Below are 16082 nucleotides of genomic sequence, written 5' to 3' on the forward strand. Positions count from 1 at the left end.
AAAATGTGCTATGACTTGCGGCCACTTGCCTGGTGGGGGCAGCTCCTCTATTGTGGGTAAGCGGGAAACCCGACTCTTCCACTTGGAAAAAAAGTTGGACAGCGGTAGCTAGGGTGTTAAGACCGAAACTTTTCGTAGTTTTGGCAGTTATGCGAGTGAAGAATCTCTATCCCCTGTCAAGTTAAGTGCTTGTGCCCCTTTAGAGGTAAGGAGAGGGGTGAGCAAAAGAGCTCGTTCTTCCATTTTGAGATCTTTAGATTCGTAAGATCATGATAGAGTCCCCTTTACTTGATATTAAATTCTTAAAGCTCCCACCACCCTACAACTAATATAATATGACAGAATTGCCTGCTTCAAAGCTAACCCAATTATTAGAGGAAGGGCGTGCTAGCCTAGCGCTAGAATAATACACCGTACAAAATTATGGGCAAAGCGCTAAGAAAGAAAAAGTATTATCATTATATGAAATTCAACTGTGGCTAGCATGCTAAGATCAACCACTCAGAGAACGTGGAACCTTTCTTTCTCGATCTGTTCGTTTAAAAGCTCGACTCGTACAAATACACCTATCCCTTAGTGTATATAAAATAGAAAAATGGGATGAGTTATACATGTTATTGTAGGGTTATTTATACAAAGGAAATGCGATTATTCACTTTAGAAAATTAATGTTTTTAGTTCAAACCCTTCCCTTTAGTTCTTTTGTAGTGCATGAATCTTCGCTGTGATTTCATTAAAATCAACATGGCTGCAAGGATTCTCCCATTGAATCAACTCTCTGGTTGCCTTCCCAATCTCTTCCGTCTCCTTCATCAAACTGCTTAAACAAAACCCCAAAGCACTCAGCCTCAGAATTGCTTCACTCTTAAGCTCTTCACTTTCATGCTCCACAGCCTCCACACAATGCTGCAAAAATGAACACACCATCTTCTTCTTCTCCATTTCATCAATCCCCTCCCTCTGCGCCACTCCCATCTCCACATCCCCAACACCATCACCATTCTTCTCAAGAACTTTCAATGATTTCAACGAACTCACCTCCACATAACATCCCACCAAAGAACTCACCATTTCCTTCACCTTCTCAATGTCCTCCTCTTGATTTTTCCCAATTTTCATTGCACAATGAATAAAACCAAAAAGATCAACCATTCTCGACAGTGACTTGAACAACTTCCCATAGCAATCTGTCTTAAATGGCACAAACCAAAAATTGGGTTCCTCTGCAGCCTCATCAATTAGCTTCTTCAGCTCTCCAATTTGAGTTGCCAAATTCTTCTGACATTCCTTCAAATCCTCTGGAGAATTTAACGAATCAATGCATTTTTGAAGTGCTCTTAAACTGACAGTGAGCTGAAATTTGGCCAATTTTGAAGCTCTGGTTGGCTGTAGAAGGATATCAACCATAACAGAGGATGAGAGGCCAATAATTGTCTCTACGATTCTAGCAAAAGCGAGTTCTTTAGGAGAGCCGTAATTTGTTCTTCCCAAAATGATGACAGCTCCAATAATGGCGGAAACTCCACCGGCAGGGCCGTACATTTTGCTTCTCTGAAGAAAGCTGGTGAAGACAAAGCAGGGGAGAAGACAAAGAAGCCGACCCAACAAAAAATTTTCGAACACAACAAAGCTCAAAACTCCATACACAGATCCCACCACTGTTCCTTGAAGCTTAACATTAGCCAATTTGAAGGTAGCCTCTCGTGTACAAGCAATGCTGACAGCCACTCCTAAGCTCGCCCAGAATCCATTTTCTTTGCTGTACATCAATCCCAAGAACACCGCAATCCCCAATGAAAGAGCGGATTTTAGCACTGGAATTAGCCTCTTAGTGTTGAATTGTGAGGCCCAGCTACTCCATATTGGAACAGAGACCCATGTTTGATTTGGTTCTTGTTTTTTGATTTGTGGGTTGTTGGGTTTGATCAGGAGGAGTTTCATGCAGAATATGAAGAACAGAGAGGGAAGATCATCTGGGTTTGTTGGCATTTCTTGGTTGGATTGAGTGATCTTGTTTATTGTGGCTTCCTCATCTGGGTTTGACTCAGGGAAAGTATGTGAATCAGACGGTGAATAAGCGTTTTGGATTAAAGCTTTGGTGATGTGATTTTCCAAAGCGTTTAGACCATTTCTAAGTGATTGATCTTTAAGTGTTTGGATTGGATATGAAGCAATGTTGGATAAAGCTAAATCCATTCCCCTCAACGCCGTCTCCAAATTTTGCAGCTTGTCAACGCCGCTCGACCATCCCTGTCCGCACATTTTGTATGGAATAATCCATTCCCATTGCATGCTTTCCTGTTCCACCCAAAACAACATTAACGTTGTTATTTCCCATCCTTAAACTTTGGAACATGTTTCAGACTTCTCGTAACACAAGACTCGGATGGACATTAAAAAAATCAGAGAGTTAGATGAACATGACTCTCCACGATGGTATGATATTTTTCACTTTGAGCATAATCTCTCATGGCTTTGTTTTGGACTTCCCCAACAGGTTTCACACCATTAGAGAGAGTATTATTTGATTATAAACCCATGATCATTCCCTAAATTAGCGGACGTGAGACTTTCATCTTCCAACACGACATGGAGACCAAAGATCAAAAGAAAACATCTATTAAAAGAAAAGATAGAACGTGGACCGGTTGAGTCAATGTTTTCCACATCTTCATAAATAGTACTATGATCTAAAGATGTATGTACAAATAAAGACGGTTGCAATTTCCAATCGAGATTTGTGAGTTATTTCGTAAAAGAAGTAATGAAATGAAAGCTCCTTGTCACCATTGAAACTAATGAATAAAGTGAATGATGACTCACCACATCGTAAAAAATAATAATAACAATAATAAAGAAACTCTAAATTTCATTAGATTAAATGATCGGTAATAGTAATTTTCAACTTTAAAAACACTACAAAATGTTTCAAGTGCATCTTACATGCACTTCTTAGTGCTTTCCAAAAAAAAAAAAAAAGCTTCCACTTATTTGTGTTTTTTTCTAATTTAATATTAAAATTTACACGTAGGTGGATTTTGATGATGTAAGACCTGACAAAGGATGGGTATCGATGTAGAAATAGTTACAAATTTGTCATAATAGATATTTTGTAAAAAGAAAAATTCTAAATTGTGTAATTAACTTAAATAAAATCTAATAGTTCTATTTCATTAAATATATAACAAGCTTTATAATTGATATTTTTTAGATTTGTAAATACATTAAAAAAAAATAAATAAATAAAATAAAATGCTTACTTGGAGTTGTCTTATTGGGTGTAGGAGTTTAGTTGCTGAAGTGGACAATAGTGAAGCTTTAGATATAGCCCCAACTGCCACGGTGTCATTGTCAGCAAGAACTGCTTTCACTAACAGCCTTAACCGCTCTGCCACGTTGTCCACCATTGCCTTGCTCTTCTTCTTCACCTTCACAAATACATCAATTTTTATTTAACTTATTATACATTTTTATAAATAATAAAAAAAAGTATATATGTCCACTATTTACTTTTTATTACTGCCATGGTTAAAAATAAAAATAAAAATAAATTCTATATGAAATAATTAATTTTGTGCTTGGAATTTGAAAAGTTTTATTATTTTTTATTTATAGATTCAATCTTTTCCAGTATTTAAAAAAAAAAAAAAAAGTTTTGAATGCTCAAAATATTCGAGCATAAATTCCTATAATCTTTTATCTTTTATTCTTTTTACAACTATTCTACATACTTTATTTAATTATTTATTTTTTCTTTTTTTGAGTAACATCTAAATGTATTAATACAATCATTTTCTACGTACGAACTTACATATATATATATATATATATATATATATATATAAATTATAAAATGAAGGAATTTTTGTTAAATTAATTATAAGGGTAAAAATATGACAGATTATTTATCCAAATGTGAACACATGCAAAGGGTAAAAAACAGAACAATTAAGAAGTTACCATAAAAGAGTAGCGGTAAACTAAATAATTACCTCAAGAGAAGCAAGGCGAGGAAAGGGGAGAAGGGTGGCGAGGACACTGGCGGCGACGCCCATGGCGGTGGTGGCGGCGACATGAACAGGGTGCATGAGAGGCTGAGTGTGAACGCCGCCAATAAAACCCACAACATAAATAATCACAATCTGACCCAAAGCAATCCGCTTGGCCAACACATGGGTGGAGCTAGGCAGCAACACCACAACGGAAGCCAACGCCACGGTCAAAGCGATCGTTTCGTAAGAGAATTTGGTCGGTCCGATGAGCCAAAACACAGCCATGGCTGGACAGACAGTCTGCAAAGTAGCGTAGAGAGCCAGCCAGCAGCCACGGATGGTGTCGCCGAGAGTGGCATTCGTCACAATCAGGATGGCAGTGACATAAGAGAATGCGGGGAAAGTGACTTGCTGTCGGAGAGAAGCTGGGCCATAGACAGTGGCAGCAGCGATTATAGCGCAAGCCACGGCGGTGCGGCAACCGGCGGCGAGGCAGGTGAGCCACAACGCCATTAGAAAGAGATCAGTGGTCGTGAATGTAATTGTTAATGGGTGTAAGGTTTGAGGATCTAATGTTGAAAGGGTTTATAGAGGTTTTAAGTAATGAATTGGAAGATTGTGGGTTACCTTAGTGGAACCCATGTGGCCCTAAACACATATATATATATATATATATATATGTATATATAAGCTTCCAATTGTGGTGGGCATTAATAAATTTTGATAGCCATTAATTTAACACGCATTTTTCTGTCTTTCTTCTGTACTTGTTTATCGTCCTTTTATTCACGTTTTCAGTGCCTTGCACTTGAGTGAAACAACAAACATCCATAAATCGCTTTCTTTCTCTCCGAATCTATCCTTATATTATATTTTACTCGGGTGAGATTCTACATCTCTGGAAGGGTATAGAAACCTCTCTTAGCCTATGCATTTTAAAACTGTGAGGAAAATTCGGAGGAAAAGTCTAAACAAAATGGTATCTACTGTTAGTGGACTTGAGTTAAAAAAATATATAAATTAATGGGTCTGTGATAAAAAATATCGAATAGTTTAAGTGTTTATATTAGATATTAAACGCGTTTTAAAGTTCAAGAATCCATTTGGCACGAAATTGAAAATTGAATATGGATTATGTATTGTTTTTTTTGTTTTTTTGTTTTTTTTTGTTAATGCTTTACCTAACTAATGAAAGGAAGAATATGTTAATATGTGGTTTGATATTGGATGATTACCACAATGGAAACTTTGTTTAGAATGGTGTGAGGTTTATTTATATTTGATAATGGTATTGAGTTGTTAAGCAATGATAGGCAAGTAAGTAGCCCATGGGCGGGTTGTCCCTTGGCTAAATGAGTGGTTATTGTGCCTCTTTCTCAACTTGCGTCAAATTGCTCCCTCCCTTCTATTTTATCACAATTGAAAATCTTAATATCCTTTTGGGATATTATGGAGAAACGAGTGTTCGCGAGGATGCTGACTCTAAAAGAGGGTGAATTGTGAGATCCCACATCGTTTAGAAAGACGAACTAAACAATTTTTTTTATAAGAATGTAGAAACTTTTTCGTAGTAGATACATTTTAAAACTTTAAGAGAAAGTCCGGAACGGAAAACCTAAAGAGGAAAATATCTATTAACGGTGGGTTTGAACTGTTACATAATATCTAGTTTTTTTTTTTTTTTTTTTTTTTTTTTTACCTAACCTAATTGAGTGAATAATACAAGAATTACTATTTAAATTCAATAGTTTGATTCTTAGTTTTTATTTGTTGAAGGGAAGAAAAAAAATGTAATTAGAAGTGTTTTCGAAGTTTTTTCATCGTAGTAGAATTTGGTTTTACAGGATTGACCTACATAGACACCATAGTTGATAATCGATAATGTTTTTAAGAGATAATGTGTTGAAATAGGACTAACATCACTATACCAAAAACCATATGATGTGTTTTGACTTCGAAACTAACTTACATAAACACACCGTACAATTTGGGAATAGGTAAATTGTCATCTAGACACAATGTTTTTCATATTTTTACCTACAAATCATGCCTTCGTGTATATGCATTATCACGAGCTTTATGTACGAGTATAGTTTAAGTCCTTTTTTAGGGCTACATCCTGAGTATATTTCTTTTCATTTCATTTTCTTATAGGGCATAAATTAAGCAAGAATGTTAAGTCTAATGAAGCTATGGAGATGTAAGATCTTAAGCCCAGACCCCCTTGCTAGTAGATATTGTCTTCTTTAAGTTTTCTCTTTCAAGCTTTTCCTCAAGATTTTTAAAACGTGTCTCTTAGGGAGAGGTTTCTACACTCTTATAAAGGGTGTTTCATTCTCCTCCTCAATCGATGTGGGATGTCACCAAATCCGACTATAAAGATGTTAACGATCTTGGAGAACTAATTTTGATCCGAACAAGGTATGAATACTTTGGTTGAATAAATTAGCCTCCCCCTTTAATTAATGCTATATTACAAGGAACCCAATTCTTATCCTTTGACGCATACAAGATCCTAACAAAATGATTGTCCTAATTGTTTTTTTCTTTAATAATTAATTAATGATTTGAATAAAACGTCTTCATCAGGTGGGTGTGTATATAGATTATATGCAGTACAGCATCATCTTATAATTAGGGAAAAGTTACCAATTTTTAATTAGAGAGCGACCCTTGTCTTGTAATTTGATTGGGTATAAATAATTAAGAAAATGTCAATTTATTAGCTTTAATTCAACTCTTTTTCTTCGAATTTTCTATTTATTAGTTTTTTTTTTTTTTTTTTTTTTTTTTTTTTTTTTATATATATATAAAAAAATATTAATTGAAATCTCTTCCACATTGGGTTGGTGGGTTAAAAATGGGAATATGTACAATGTAAAATCCATTAGCTTTGTGACTCAGTGCCAATTTAACTTTGTCTTTAATCCTACAAATTAGGCCAACATTATCATTCTTTTGACCCATTTTTTTATTTTTTTATTTTTATTATTCCTTTCATTTTTTAAATTATCAGCCACTCAAGAAATGATGGCTGTCATATGAGAGGATGCTGACATTCATCAACTTTCGTAACTTGTTTTACATAATATGTCATATATATATATATATATATATATATATATATATATATATATATATAAATGAAAATGATGATAATTGGGTTGAAGGAGAGTACAAAAAAATAGGATGCATGGCATGGAAGTCCTTAATGGAATTGGTTGAAATGGAATCCCTTTAGATTTCCACTAACCCTTTACTTTGGAGCCTCTTTACTTGCTCTTTCGAAACATTTTGGGTCAAATTATGTACGCCTACCATTTTTCATTTCTTTATTTCTATCGTTTACTCTCCTGTAATCGCGGTAATGTGTCTATCTGCTTTCATCTTGATTCATCTTTGATCTACATTTTATGGAAGATGTCCCACTATGATATCATTTCTAACACCCCATGTTTAGAATTCAAAACTAGGATGACACCAACTTATCTTAAAGATGCTCCTTGTTGGTAATGTGGTCAATTACCAACAAGGTGCACCTACGAGATGCTCACATTACCAAACAAGGTGCGCCTACGAGATGGTCACATCTTAAAGTGCTTCTAAGAGGGAGAACTATCTTCGCTGATCAACATAGGTCTTAGTCATTTCAAAATTATTTTTCTCATTCACGTGTTTTTTATTAGAAAATTTTTAATGAGATCACTCAAATAGGATGGTTCTAAATCATGTTTGATTTTGGAATTCAATATTGAAAAGGAAGGAATGAACTTTGAATTTTTTAAAACCATCGAGTAATTAGTGCATGATATGCTCTCATTCAATTTGGGAGATATGGGTAGAGAAACTTTCAGCTATGTTATATGAGTTATAATTCTTGTAGTTGGTCGCCTCCATATTTACATAGATGTTTGTTTACAACCATCATTCATTTAATCTACAATGTCGCATTGTTAACATCCATGATCGCGTATGTATTTGACACACGTCCTGTTTATTTTGAATTGACATCATTAAAAATTGTCATCGTATGCTTATAATGATACCACATCTAAATAAGAGTCATCTTAAAGATAAGATGACTAAAAAAAAGTTTAATGGAAATGAAAGTTACTCTATACTAACAAGATGCACTTTCCTTAAGAAGTGAGGAATAGGTAACATTATCACATCAGCGAAGATGAATGAGAATGTTGGACAATCAAGCGGCAAATTCAAATTTTAAATCTTGATCAAAATCTTGAACATAGATTATTATACAATATCAAAATAAGAACTGACATCAAAAACCAAAAGTGTTACACGAAACTATTTTTTTTTTCCCTAATCTAATTTGGTCATTAAACTTTTAAAACGTAAAAAACATGTGAGTGATTATTGTTGCTATATTATGCTCTACTAGATATCTATAACGAGTATTCTTTTACAAGATCAAATTGAAGATAAATATTCTTTCATTCTAGATTTCAATCGAATAAACCTAAACATAAAATTAAATGCGATTAAAACCTTGAATTTTATAAAACATACGTAGTAGATATATCTTTAAAATTAAAAAAATGAATTTGATTTAAAAGTATAATTTTAAAGTGTGTCCGAAAAGATGGAAAGATAAAAATGAAAGAATATTTGAATATTTAAAAAAAAAAAAATATATATATATATGACATGAAATAAATATTAAATATTTTGTTATTGGAGGTTATATAATAAAGTTTTATTTAGGGAATCAAAATGGGAAACATTTATAGTGCAATGCGTAGTTTCGGGCCACAATTTTTGTCCATCTCTATCTTCATTATTAAGTAAAAAAAAAAAAAATAAATAAATAAATAAAGGACTTTTGAGAAAGCTGACATCCACAGGCAAATGAGTTAGAATAAAAATATTTAAACACCAAACGTGGGGTTCCTTAGCCATGGAAGGTGACCCCTTATGTCACAAAATAAAGCTCAACAAATTAGGTCTTTCCACTATTCATTTCCTTTATTTTCTTCTTAGATTGCATTAATTTATTCATCCTAATTCTTCTTCTTTATGCTATGTTTTGCCTTTTTTTTTTTAAAAAAAAATACAAATTACGCGCTTTTGGTAGATTAAAAATATATATTATCGTTTGAGAATAACATTAAAATAAAAATGTTTTTGAGAAGTAGTTTGTCGATTAAGGTATCTTAATATGCTTCATGTGAAAGTAACGGGTGATATTTGATTGAGATACTACTTCTCGAAAATGTCTAGTATAGTTGTAGAATATTTTTAAAAATTTATGTAAATAAATAATATTTTTACTTTTATTTGTTTACTACAATTTCTTCCAACATTTTTAGTTTATTTAACTACATATATAACAACTCAGGTCTAAGATTTGAAATTTCGATTCGATACTTGATGGCTCCTGACATTGTTCTATGACATGGTCACGTTACTTACTTCTCGATTTTAAGATTGAAGACTATTCTTACGTATCAACATACATAATTCATTCCGGCATGTTTTGTCTTTATTCTCACTCGCTTGCATCCTAGTAAAATTCTCACGAGTTCACCCAACATAGAATTATCACAAGCAAAGTACGCTTAACCATTAACTTCCTAGAATTGAACTGATTGATACAAATAGGAACTTTTTTTTTTTCTTTAAACATTTTTTTAGTCATCTTATCCAATGTGGTTTTAGTTTAATTATGTACACTTTCTTACTCATAAATAATTATTATAATAATTAAATTGAAGAATTAATTATACATGTTATACTTTAAAAATGAAATATAATTAATTTATGTCATTCATTCCAACTAAAATACATTTATTAAGATTAGTCAACCCAGCAACTAAAGCAATTTGGATGCTGCCAGAAAAAGAAAAGAAAAAAAAAAACAAACGTTTCCAATGGGAAACATCAAATATCTATTCTCAAACCCATTGTCTTTCGGGCTTCCCTTCAAAATTTTTTAAAAAAAAATTGGGTGGCTAGAGAAGAGGTTTCCACACTCTTACCAGGAGTGTGTGTGGTGGCACACCGTCTCTAATACCATTGGTAATAACTCAAGCTCACTGCTAGCAAATATCGTTATTTTCAGACTTTCCCTTCAAGACTTCTCCTCAAAGTTTTATTTTCACACTCTTATAAGAAATGTTTCATTTCACTCTCCAACTAATGTGAGATCTCACATTTTCGCTATAAGATTTATAGCATGAACACACGTGCATAATAGCTACTCATACCCACTCTAAGGTTGCACAGATTGCCATGCCTTATAAGGCATGGTGAGTGTATCAGAAAAAATAATGAATAATTTTATAGTATGAGACAAATTAAAATTCATATTATTAGTCATACATGTAAGAATAAAAGGCGATTAAACAAATTTTGTTTTGCTGATAAACACTATTTTGTATATTTGTGCCTATCTTACCATTGTTCATCACCGTACCAAGTTGATATTTTATTAAGAGGTTTGGACTCTATTATTGATATTTTTTAAGGATGTTATTGGAGCTAAGATATTTAAGAGGATGTTCTTTTGATATTATTTATTCAACAGATCTTTTAGGATTTTATCTGTTTAGATATTTCATAAAAAAAAAAAGTAGGATTTCATGTCATTTTCTTGCTTTACGATTTTATTCCAACTGATTTGTGTTTATCACTTTCATACCCAGATGTAATTTCATCTTTACATAAATGTCTCTTTATAACCCATTCATTTCATCTTGTAATGATCAAATATTTATAGATTCTAACCAATAATATGTGTTTATGATTCATATGGATTAACTGTTTATGCTTAAGATTTGGGTCAAGATTAGATTTGGTATTTGATGGCTTTGACGTTCCCAACATCCGTTGTGGCCTGAAGACTATCCACACAAACCAATAAGAGTCCTTTTGTACGCTTGTTGTCACTCACATGCATTATAGGAAAATTCCTAAGAGGTTACCCAATATCGAATTACTCTAAGTAAACCATGTTTGACCATGAAGTTCCTATTGATTGAGCCACCGAAAATATAAGCAAAACAAAATAATGTCATGAAAGAGTTTTACGATTAATAAACACGTTGGTTGGGAGAGAAGAATGAGAGGCAAACGCTAGACAGTAAGTAATTTGGTTTAACTTTTTAGAACATGAATCCGAGATACCATAATAGTATGAAAATGAAAATGAAGATGAGTGGAAGAAGGATTCTCCCATTGAACAAGTTCCCTAAGTGCCTCACCAATCTCTTCAATCTCCCTCATCAAACTGGTGAGGCAAAACGCCACAGCACTCAAACTCAAAATCACATCACTTCTATCATCTTTACCCTCACCAACCTCATCAACAATCTCCACCGACTGCTTTAACAAACAATGAATCAACTTCTCCTTCTCAATTTCATCTCTTTCAATCCTGTTTCCCTCACCCATCTCAACATCATCACAATTCTCCACCTTCTCCCCTTCATTTTCAACAACTCTCAAACACTTCAATGAACTCATATCAACATAACATGATACTAACAACTTCATCATTTCCTTAAACCTCTCAATATCACCCTCTAAGTCTTCAACAACCTCCTCTTTAAGATTCTTCATTGCATCAATACTAAACGCAAGAAAATCCACCGTTTTTGACAAGGATTTCAACAACTTCGAGTAGCTATTGCTATGAAATGGCAAAAACCAAAAATTGGGTTCTACTTCAGCCTCCTCGATCAACTTCCTTAGCTCATTAACTTGAATTCTTAAAGCTCTTTCATTCTCTTCCAAATCTGATCTTAAATTCAATGACTCAATGCACTTTTGTAGCGATTGTAAACTCAAATTGAGTTGGATTTTAGCCATTTTGGAAGCTCTTGTTGGCTGTAAAATGATATCCACCACCACTGAAATGGATATCCCAATAAAAGTTTCAATTGTTCTAACCAAAGCAAATTCCCCCGGAGCACCGTAGTTTGTTCGTCCTAAAACGACTAGAGCTCCGACGAGGGCGGCGACTCCACCCGCGGAACCATACATTCTATTATGCTGTAGAAAGCTGGTGAAAACGAACCAAGGGAGAAGACAAAGAAGCCTTCCTAATAAAAACTCTTTGAAGATAACAAAACTCAATATTCCATATACGGATCCCAACATGGTTCCATGAACTTTAACGTTGGCCACTTTGAATGTTGCTTCTCTCTCTGATGTAATGCTTACAGCCACTGCCAAGCTTGCCCAGAACCCATTTTCCTTGCAGTACATTAGCCCCAAAAACACTGCAATTCCCAATGAAATTGCAAATTTGAGGGCTTGCATTAGCCATTGGGTGTTCATTGAGGAAACCCATGTTTTGTTTTTTGGCATTATCCATTGGATTTGGGATTTGGTTTGGAGGAGTTTCATGCAAAAGATGAAGAAAAGATGGGGTAAATCTTGTTGATTTGTGGGCATAATTTGTATGGATTTGAGGGTGTTGTGTGTGTCATCAACGGGGAAAGTCAAGGAATCAGACAATGAACAAGCGTTGGCTTGCTTTAATGCAAGGGAGATTTGGTTGTCCAAAGCATTTAGGTCATGTTTAAGGGCTTGGTTTTGGAGTTTTTCAATTGGGTATGAAGGGATTGTGGATAAAGCTAATTCCATTCCATTTAAGGCCTTTTCTAATTCTTCTAGTCTTTCGCTATTGCTTAACCATCCTAGCTTGAAGATTTTGAATGGAAGGCTTTCCCATGGCTTGCTTTCCTGTTAATTCCAGTTATAGGAAGAAAGGTAATGTTAATTAATGTTTGGTAAGTTGTTTAAAAATTGAAGATTGGGGATGAAAAATGAAGTGTTTACTTGGTGATGTTGTATGGAGTGGAGGAGTTTGGAGGCTGATGAACATAATAGGCGAGCTTTAGAAATGGACCCATTAGCCACTGAGTCATCGTGAGTAAGGATTGCCTTCACCATTAGGTTTAGCCTTTCTATCATGTTCTCCACCACTTCTTTGCTTTTCTCTTTCACCTTCACCATATAACAATTTTGTGTTTTATTAGCCTTTTCTTTTCTTACAACAAAAAAATGTGTCTCTTTAGTTCATATAATACTCTAAAATCTCTCCCTCTATTGATGATTGGGTTCCACGTCAATTCGTATCTCTCCCTCTATTGATGATTGGGTTCCACCTCAATTCGATTGTTACCAAGAGAATGAGTGATTGAATAGTTGATGAGAAATTTATATTATGAAGAGTAGAAAGGCCAAGAATATAAAAAGATATTAAAAAATCAAAATCCAGTAACAAACTATAAACAAACCAAGAATTAAATCAAATCAAAATTAAATCAACTCATTTAGTTAGATACTAACTGACAGAAATCAAAACGATCTTTAACAACTATGTATAAGGTGTGAAAACCTCTCCTAACGAATGCCTTTAAAAAATTGAAGGGTGTGGAAACCTCTCCCTACCCAATGGGTTTAAAATTTTTTTTTAGAGGAAACCTAAAAGAAAAAACCCAAAGTAAGTTTTAAAATTTTTTAGAGTAAACCCGATAGAAAAAACCCAAAGATGAATATATGCTACCGGTGGGCCTAGGCCGTTACAAATGGTATCAAAGCCCCAAAGGGGTGGACACAAGGCGGTGTGCTAACAAGAACACAAATGGTATCAGAGCCCCAAAGGGGTGGGCACAAGGCGGTGTGCTAACAAGAACACAAATGGTATTAGAGCTCCAAAGGGGTGGAGACAAGGCGGTGTGCTAACAAGAACACTAGACCTCGAAGGGAGGTGGATTTGGGGGGTCCCACATCGATTGGAAAAGGGAACGAGTGTCAGCAAGAACACTAGGTCCTGAAGCGGCGTGTGAATTGTGAGATCCCATATTACTGAAGAGAACGAATAAGGGTGTTGAAACCTCTCCTTAAAAGGAAAGGGTGTTGAAACCTCTCAGTAGATGGACGAAAAAGTTGAAAAAAGACAATATCACGAAAAAGTTGAAAAAAGACAATATCCAGAAAAAGTTGAAAGAAACAATATCCGATAGCAAAAATATTTTTGTTGATGATTATATTTTGAATATTTTTGTTGATGATTATATTTTGAAATGAAAAGGGTAAGAAGGGCAATAATTATTTAGTATTTAAAGGAAGAAAAAAGATTGATTTCTTATGGTCACTCTAGCATGAAAATGGGCGATAAAAAAGTATATATATATTTGTTTCCTTCCCATAATCACCTCCTTATTTGTGACTTCAACTTTCTTAACGGCACAAAATGAAATGAATATTAATGGAATAGCGAGAATGGGTTTATATCGATACCTGAAGAGAAGCAAGGCGTGGGAAGGGAAGCAGCGTGGCACAGACACTGGCGGCGGCGCCCAAGGCGGTGGTAGCGGCAACGTGGAGTGGGTGCATTAGAGGGTCTGTTTCAGCGCCGCCAATGAAACCCACAACGTAAATAAGTACAATCTGACCCAAGGCAATCTTTTTAGCGAGCACATGGGTGGAGGTCGGCAGCACCACCACAATAGAAGCCAACGCTACCGTGATGGCAATAGTGAGATGGGAGAATTTCGTGGGCCCAATGAACCAAAACAGAAACATAGCCGGACAAACGGTCTGGACAGTGGCAAAAAGGGCGAGAAAACATCCACGAATGGTGTCGCCAAGGGAGGCGTTGGTGACTATGAGCATAGCTGTAAGATAAGAGAAAGCTGGAAAAGCCACGTGGCGGCGGAGAGGAGGCGGACCGTACAAGGTGGTGTAGGCAACTACAGTGCAGGCAAGTGCGGTTCGGAAGGCGGAGGCTAGGCGCCTGAACCACAAGGCACGGGCGTGGTGGTTGGTAATGGAGATGGCGGCCATTATTGGGAGAAGGGATGGGATTTGGTTGAGATTTAGAGGGCAAGGTGTGGAATAGGGTTTATATATAAGAAAGGTTGGAAATTTGGAGGTTTTGGTAGTGGAAGTGGGAACGCATGTGGGGCCTACATTTTTCTGGTTCTAGATTACAAAGTAGTTTGGGATTGTGGTGCCTATCACTACTGCCATGCCATTAATTTAACACATCTCTTTCTTTCTCTTTGGCTTTACCTAACTATCATATGAAACAAATCAGCCATGCCTTTGATTTGACCACCAAAGTGAATCCACATTTCAGTCTCGACGTTACGAAGCGCCAACAAAATTCATGCACTTCATGTTTCTATCTCTAGCCTTAAGATTAACTCAAGCATTAAGCATTAGAATGCTAACATCTCGTTAACACAAAATCCTATTCCAAAATGTAACCGCTCAACTCTACCACTAGTAGATATTATCTGTTTTTACCTGTTATGTATAGCTGTCATCCTCGTAGTTTTAAAACGATCTATTAGAGAAAGGTTTTCACACCCTTATCAAGGTGGTGAGCCTAGTCAAGTATAGGATAGCCGTTTTGCTAGTCTTCCATGCCATACTGACGGGCACGGGCACTTTGATTATTGCTTGAGGTGTAGTATAAGGAGAATGGAGGGGCAGTGGGTAGTCATCGGAAGTGGTCGGAGAAGTGGTGGTTAACGCCGGGAATGAAGAGAAAAGTTCATAAGCTAGATTTCAAGGTGGGTAACTTCTATTTTTCTCTAAAAGTTGAAGGATTGATTAAGAAAATTATTTAAGGTTGGGATTTCTCCTACTTGTTCTTGTGTTCTTGCGTGGTGTGGTTGTGTGAACAAATTTGTGAATCCCTATTTGCAACTTACAATTTTCTCACCCATAATTAGTGAGAAATTTTTTGATCGAAGTCCAAACTCAACGGTTGGCATCCAGTCATGACCCTCTGTTTAGACCCACAAAGGGAACGTGTCATGCATTTATCTAGCATGTTGTAACCAGACTCAATCTGTTTCAACTCATCTTTAACTTAATTTGTAAAGGCAAATGAATACATATTTTTAATCTAGAGAAGGTAAATTCAACTTTCGAAAAATTCTCGTTAGACTCAGATGTGATAAGCACGTACATTATTTTTTTCATACAACCCACATTCTTCTCCCTACTATAAATTTAGGGTTGTTATCAAGTACAAATCATATATATTTTTCTTGTTTGAATTATAGCAAACTAATTTTCTTTGTTGGGTCTTCAAATTTATTTCAA

General features: G+C 35.1%; 2 protein-coding genes across 2 annotated transcripts; both read right to left on the reverse strand.

The window, feature by feature from the left end:
• Positions 1-421: 421 nt before the first annotated feature.
• Positions 422-4662, reverse strand: LOC111786848 (uncharacterized). Its single transcript, XM_023667060.2, has 3 exons — positions 3993-4662; positions 3261-3428; positions 422-2298 (listed from the first exon to the last, which is right to left on the reverse strand). Exons 1-3 carry the CDS (start codon positions 4503-4505, stop codon positions 694-696), a joined length of 2286 nt encoding a protein of 761 aa, XP_023522828.2. The 5' UTR covers positions 4506-4662; the 3' UTR covers positions 422-693.
• A 6340-nt stretch (positions 4663-11002) lies between these two features.
• LOC111786100 (uncharacterized) lies at positions 11003-14858 on the reverse strand. The gene is made up of 3 exons (XM_087121157.1): positions 14265-14858; positions 12798-12965; positions 11003-12701 (listed from the first exon to the last, which is right to left on the reverse strand). The coding sequence occupies exons 1-3, from the start codon at positions 14808-14810 to the stop codon at positions 11109-11111; spliced, it is 2307 nt and encodes a 768-aa protein (XP_086977283.1). The 5' UTR covers positions 14811-14858; the 3' UTR covers positions 11003-11108.
• Between the last annotated feature and the right edge of the window lie 1224 nt (positions 14859-16082).

This window comes from Cucurbita pepo, chromosome 2 (assembly GCF_057944985.1).
Source record: "Cucurbita pepo subsp. pepo isolate OVF chromosome 2, ASM5794498v1, whole genome shotgun sequence".
NCBI lineage: Eukaryota > Viridiplantae > Streptophyta > Magnoliopsida > Cucurbitales > Cucurbitaceae > Cucurbita > Cucurbita pepo.

Excerpts from the sequence above, each read along its gene's own strand:
- LOC111786848 (XM_023667060.2), bottom strand. The coding sequence starts at position 4,505 with ATGGCGTTGTGGCTCACCTGCCTCGCCGCCGGTTGCCGCACCGCCGTG. Across the intron at positions 3,429-3,992 it reads CTCGCCTTGCTTCTCTTGAG|GTGAAGAAGAAGAGCAAGGC; the intron begins GTAATTATTTAG and ends GTATTTGTGAAG. Across the intron at positions 2,299-3,260 it reads ACCCAATAAGACAACTCCAA|GAAAGCATGCAATGGGAATG; the intron begins GTAAGCATTTTA and ends TGGGTGGAACAG.
- LOC111786100 (XM_087121157.1), bottom strand. The coding sequence starts at position 14,810 with ATGGCCGCCATCTCCATTACCAACCACCACGCCCGTGCCTTGTGGTTC. Across the intron at positions 12,966-14,264 it reads CACGCCTTGCTTCTCTTCAG|GTGAAAGAGAAAAGCAAAGA; the intron begins GTATCGATATAA and ends TATATGGTGAAG. Across the intron at positions 12,702-12,797 it reads ACTCCATACAACATCACCAA|GAAAGCAAGCCATGGGAAAG; the intron begins GTAAACACTTCA and ends TGGAATTAACAG.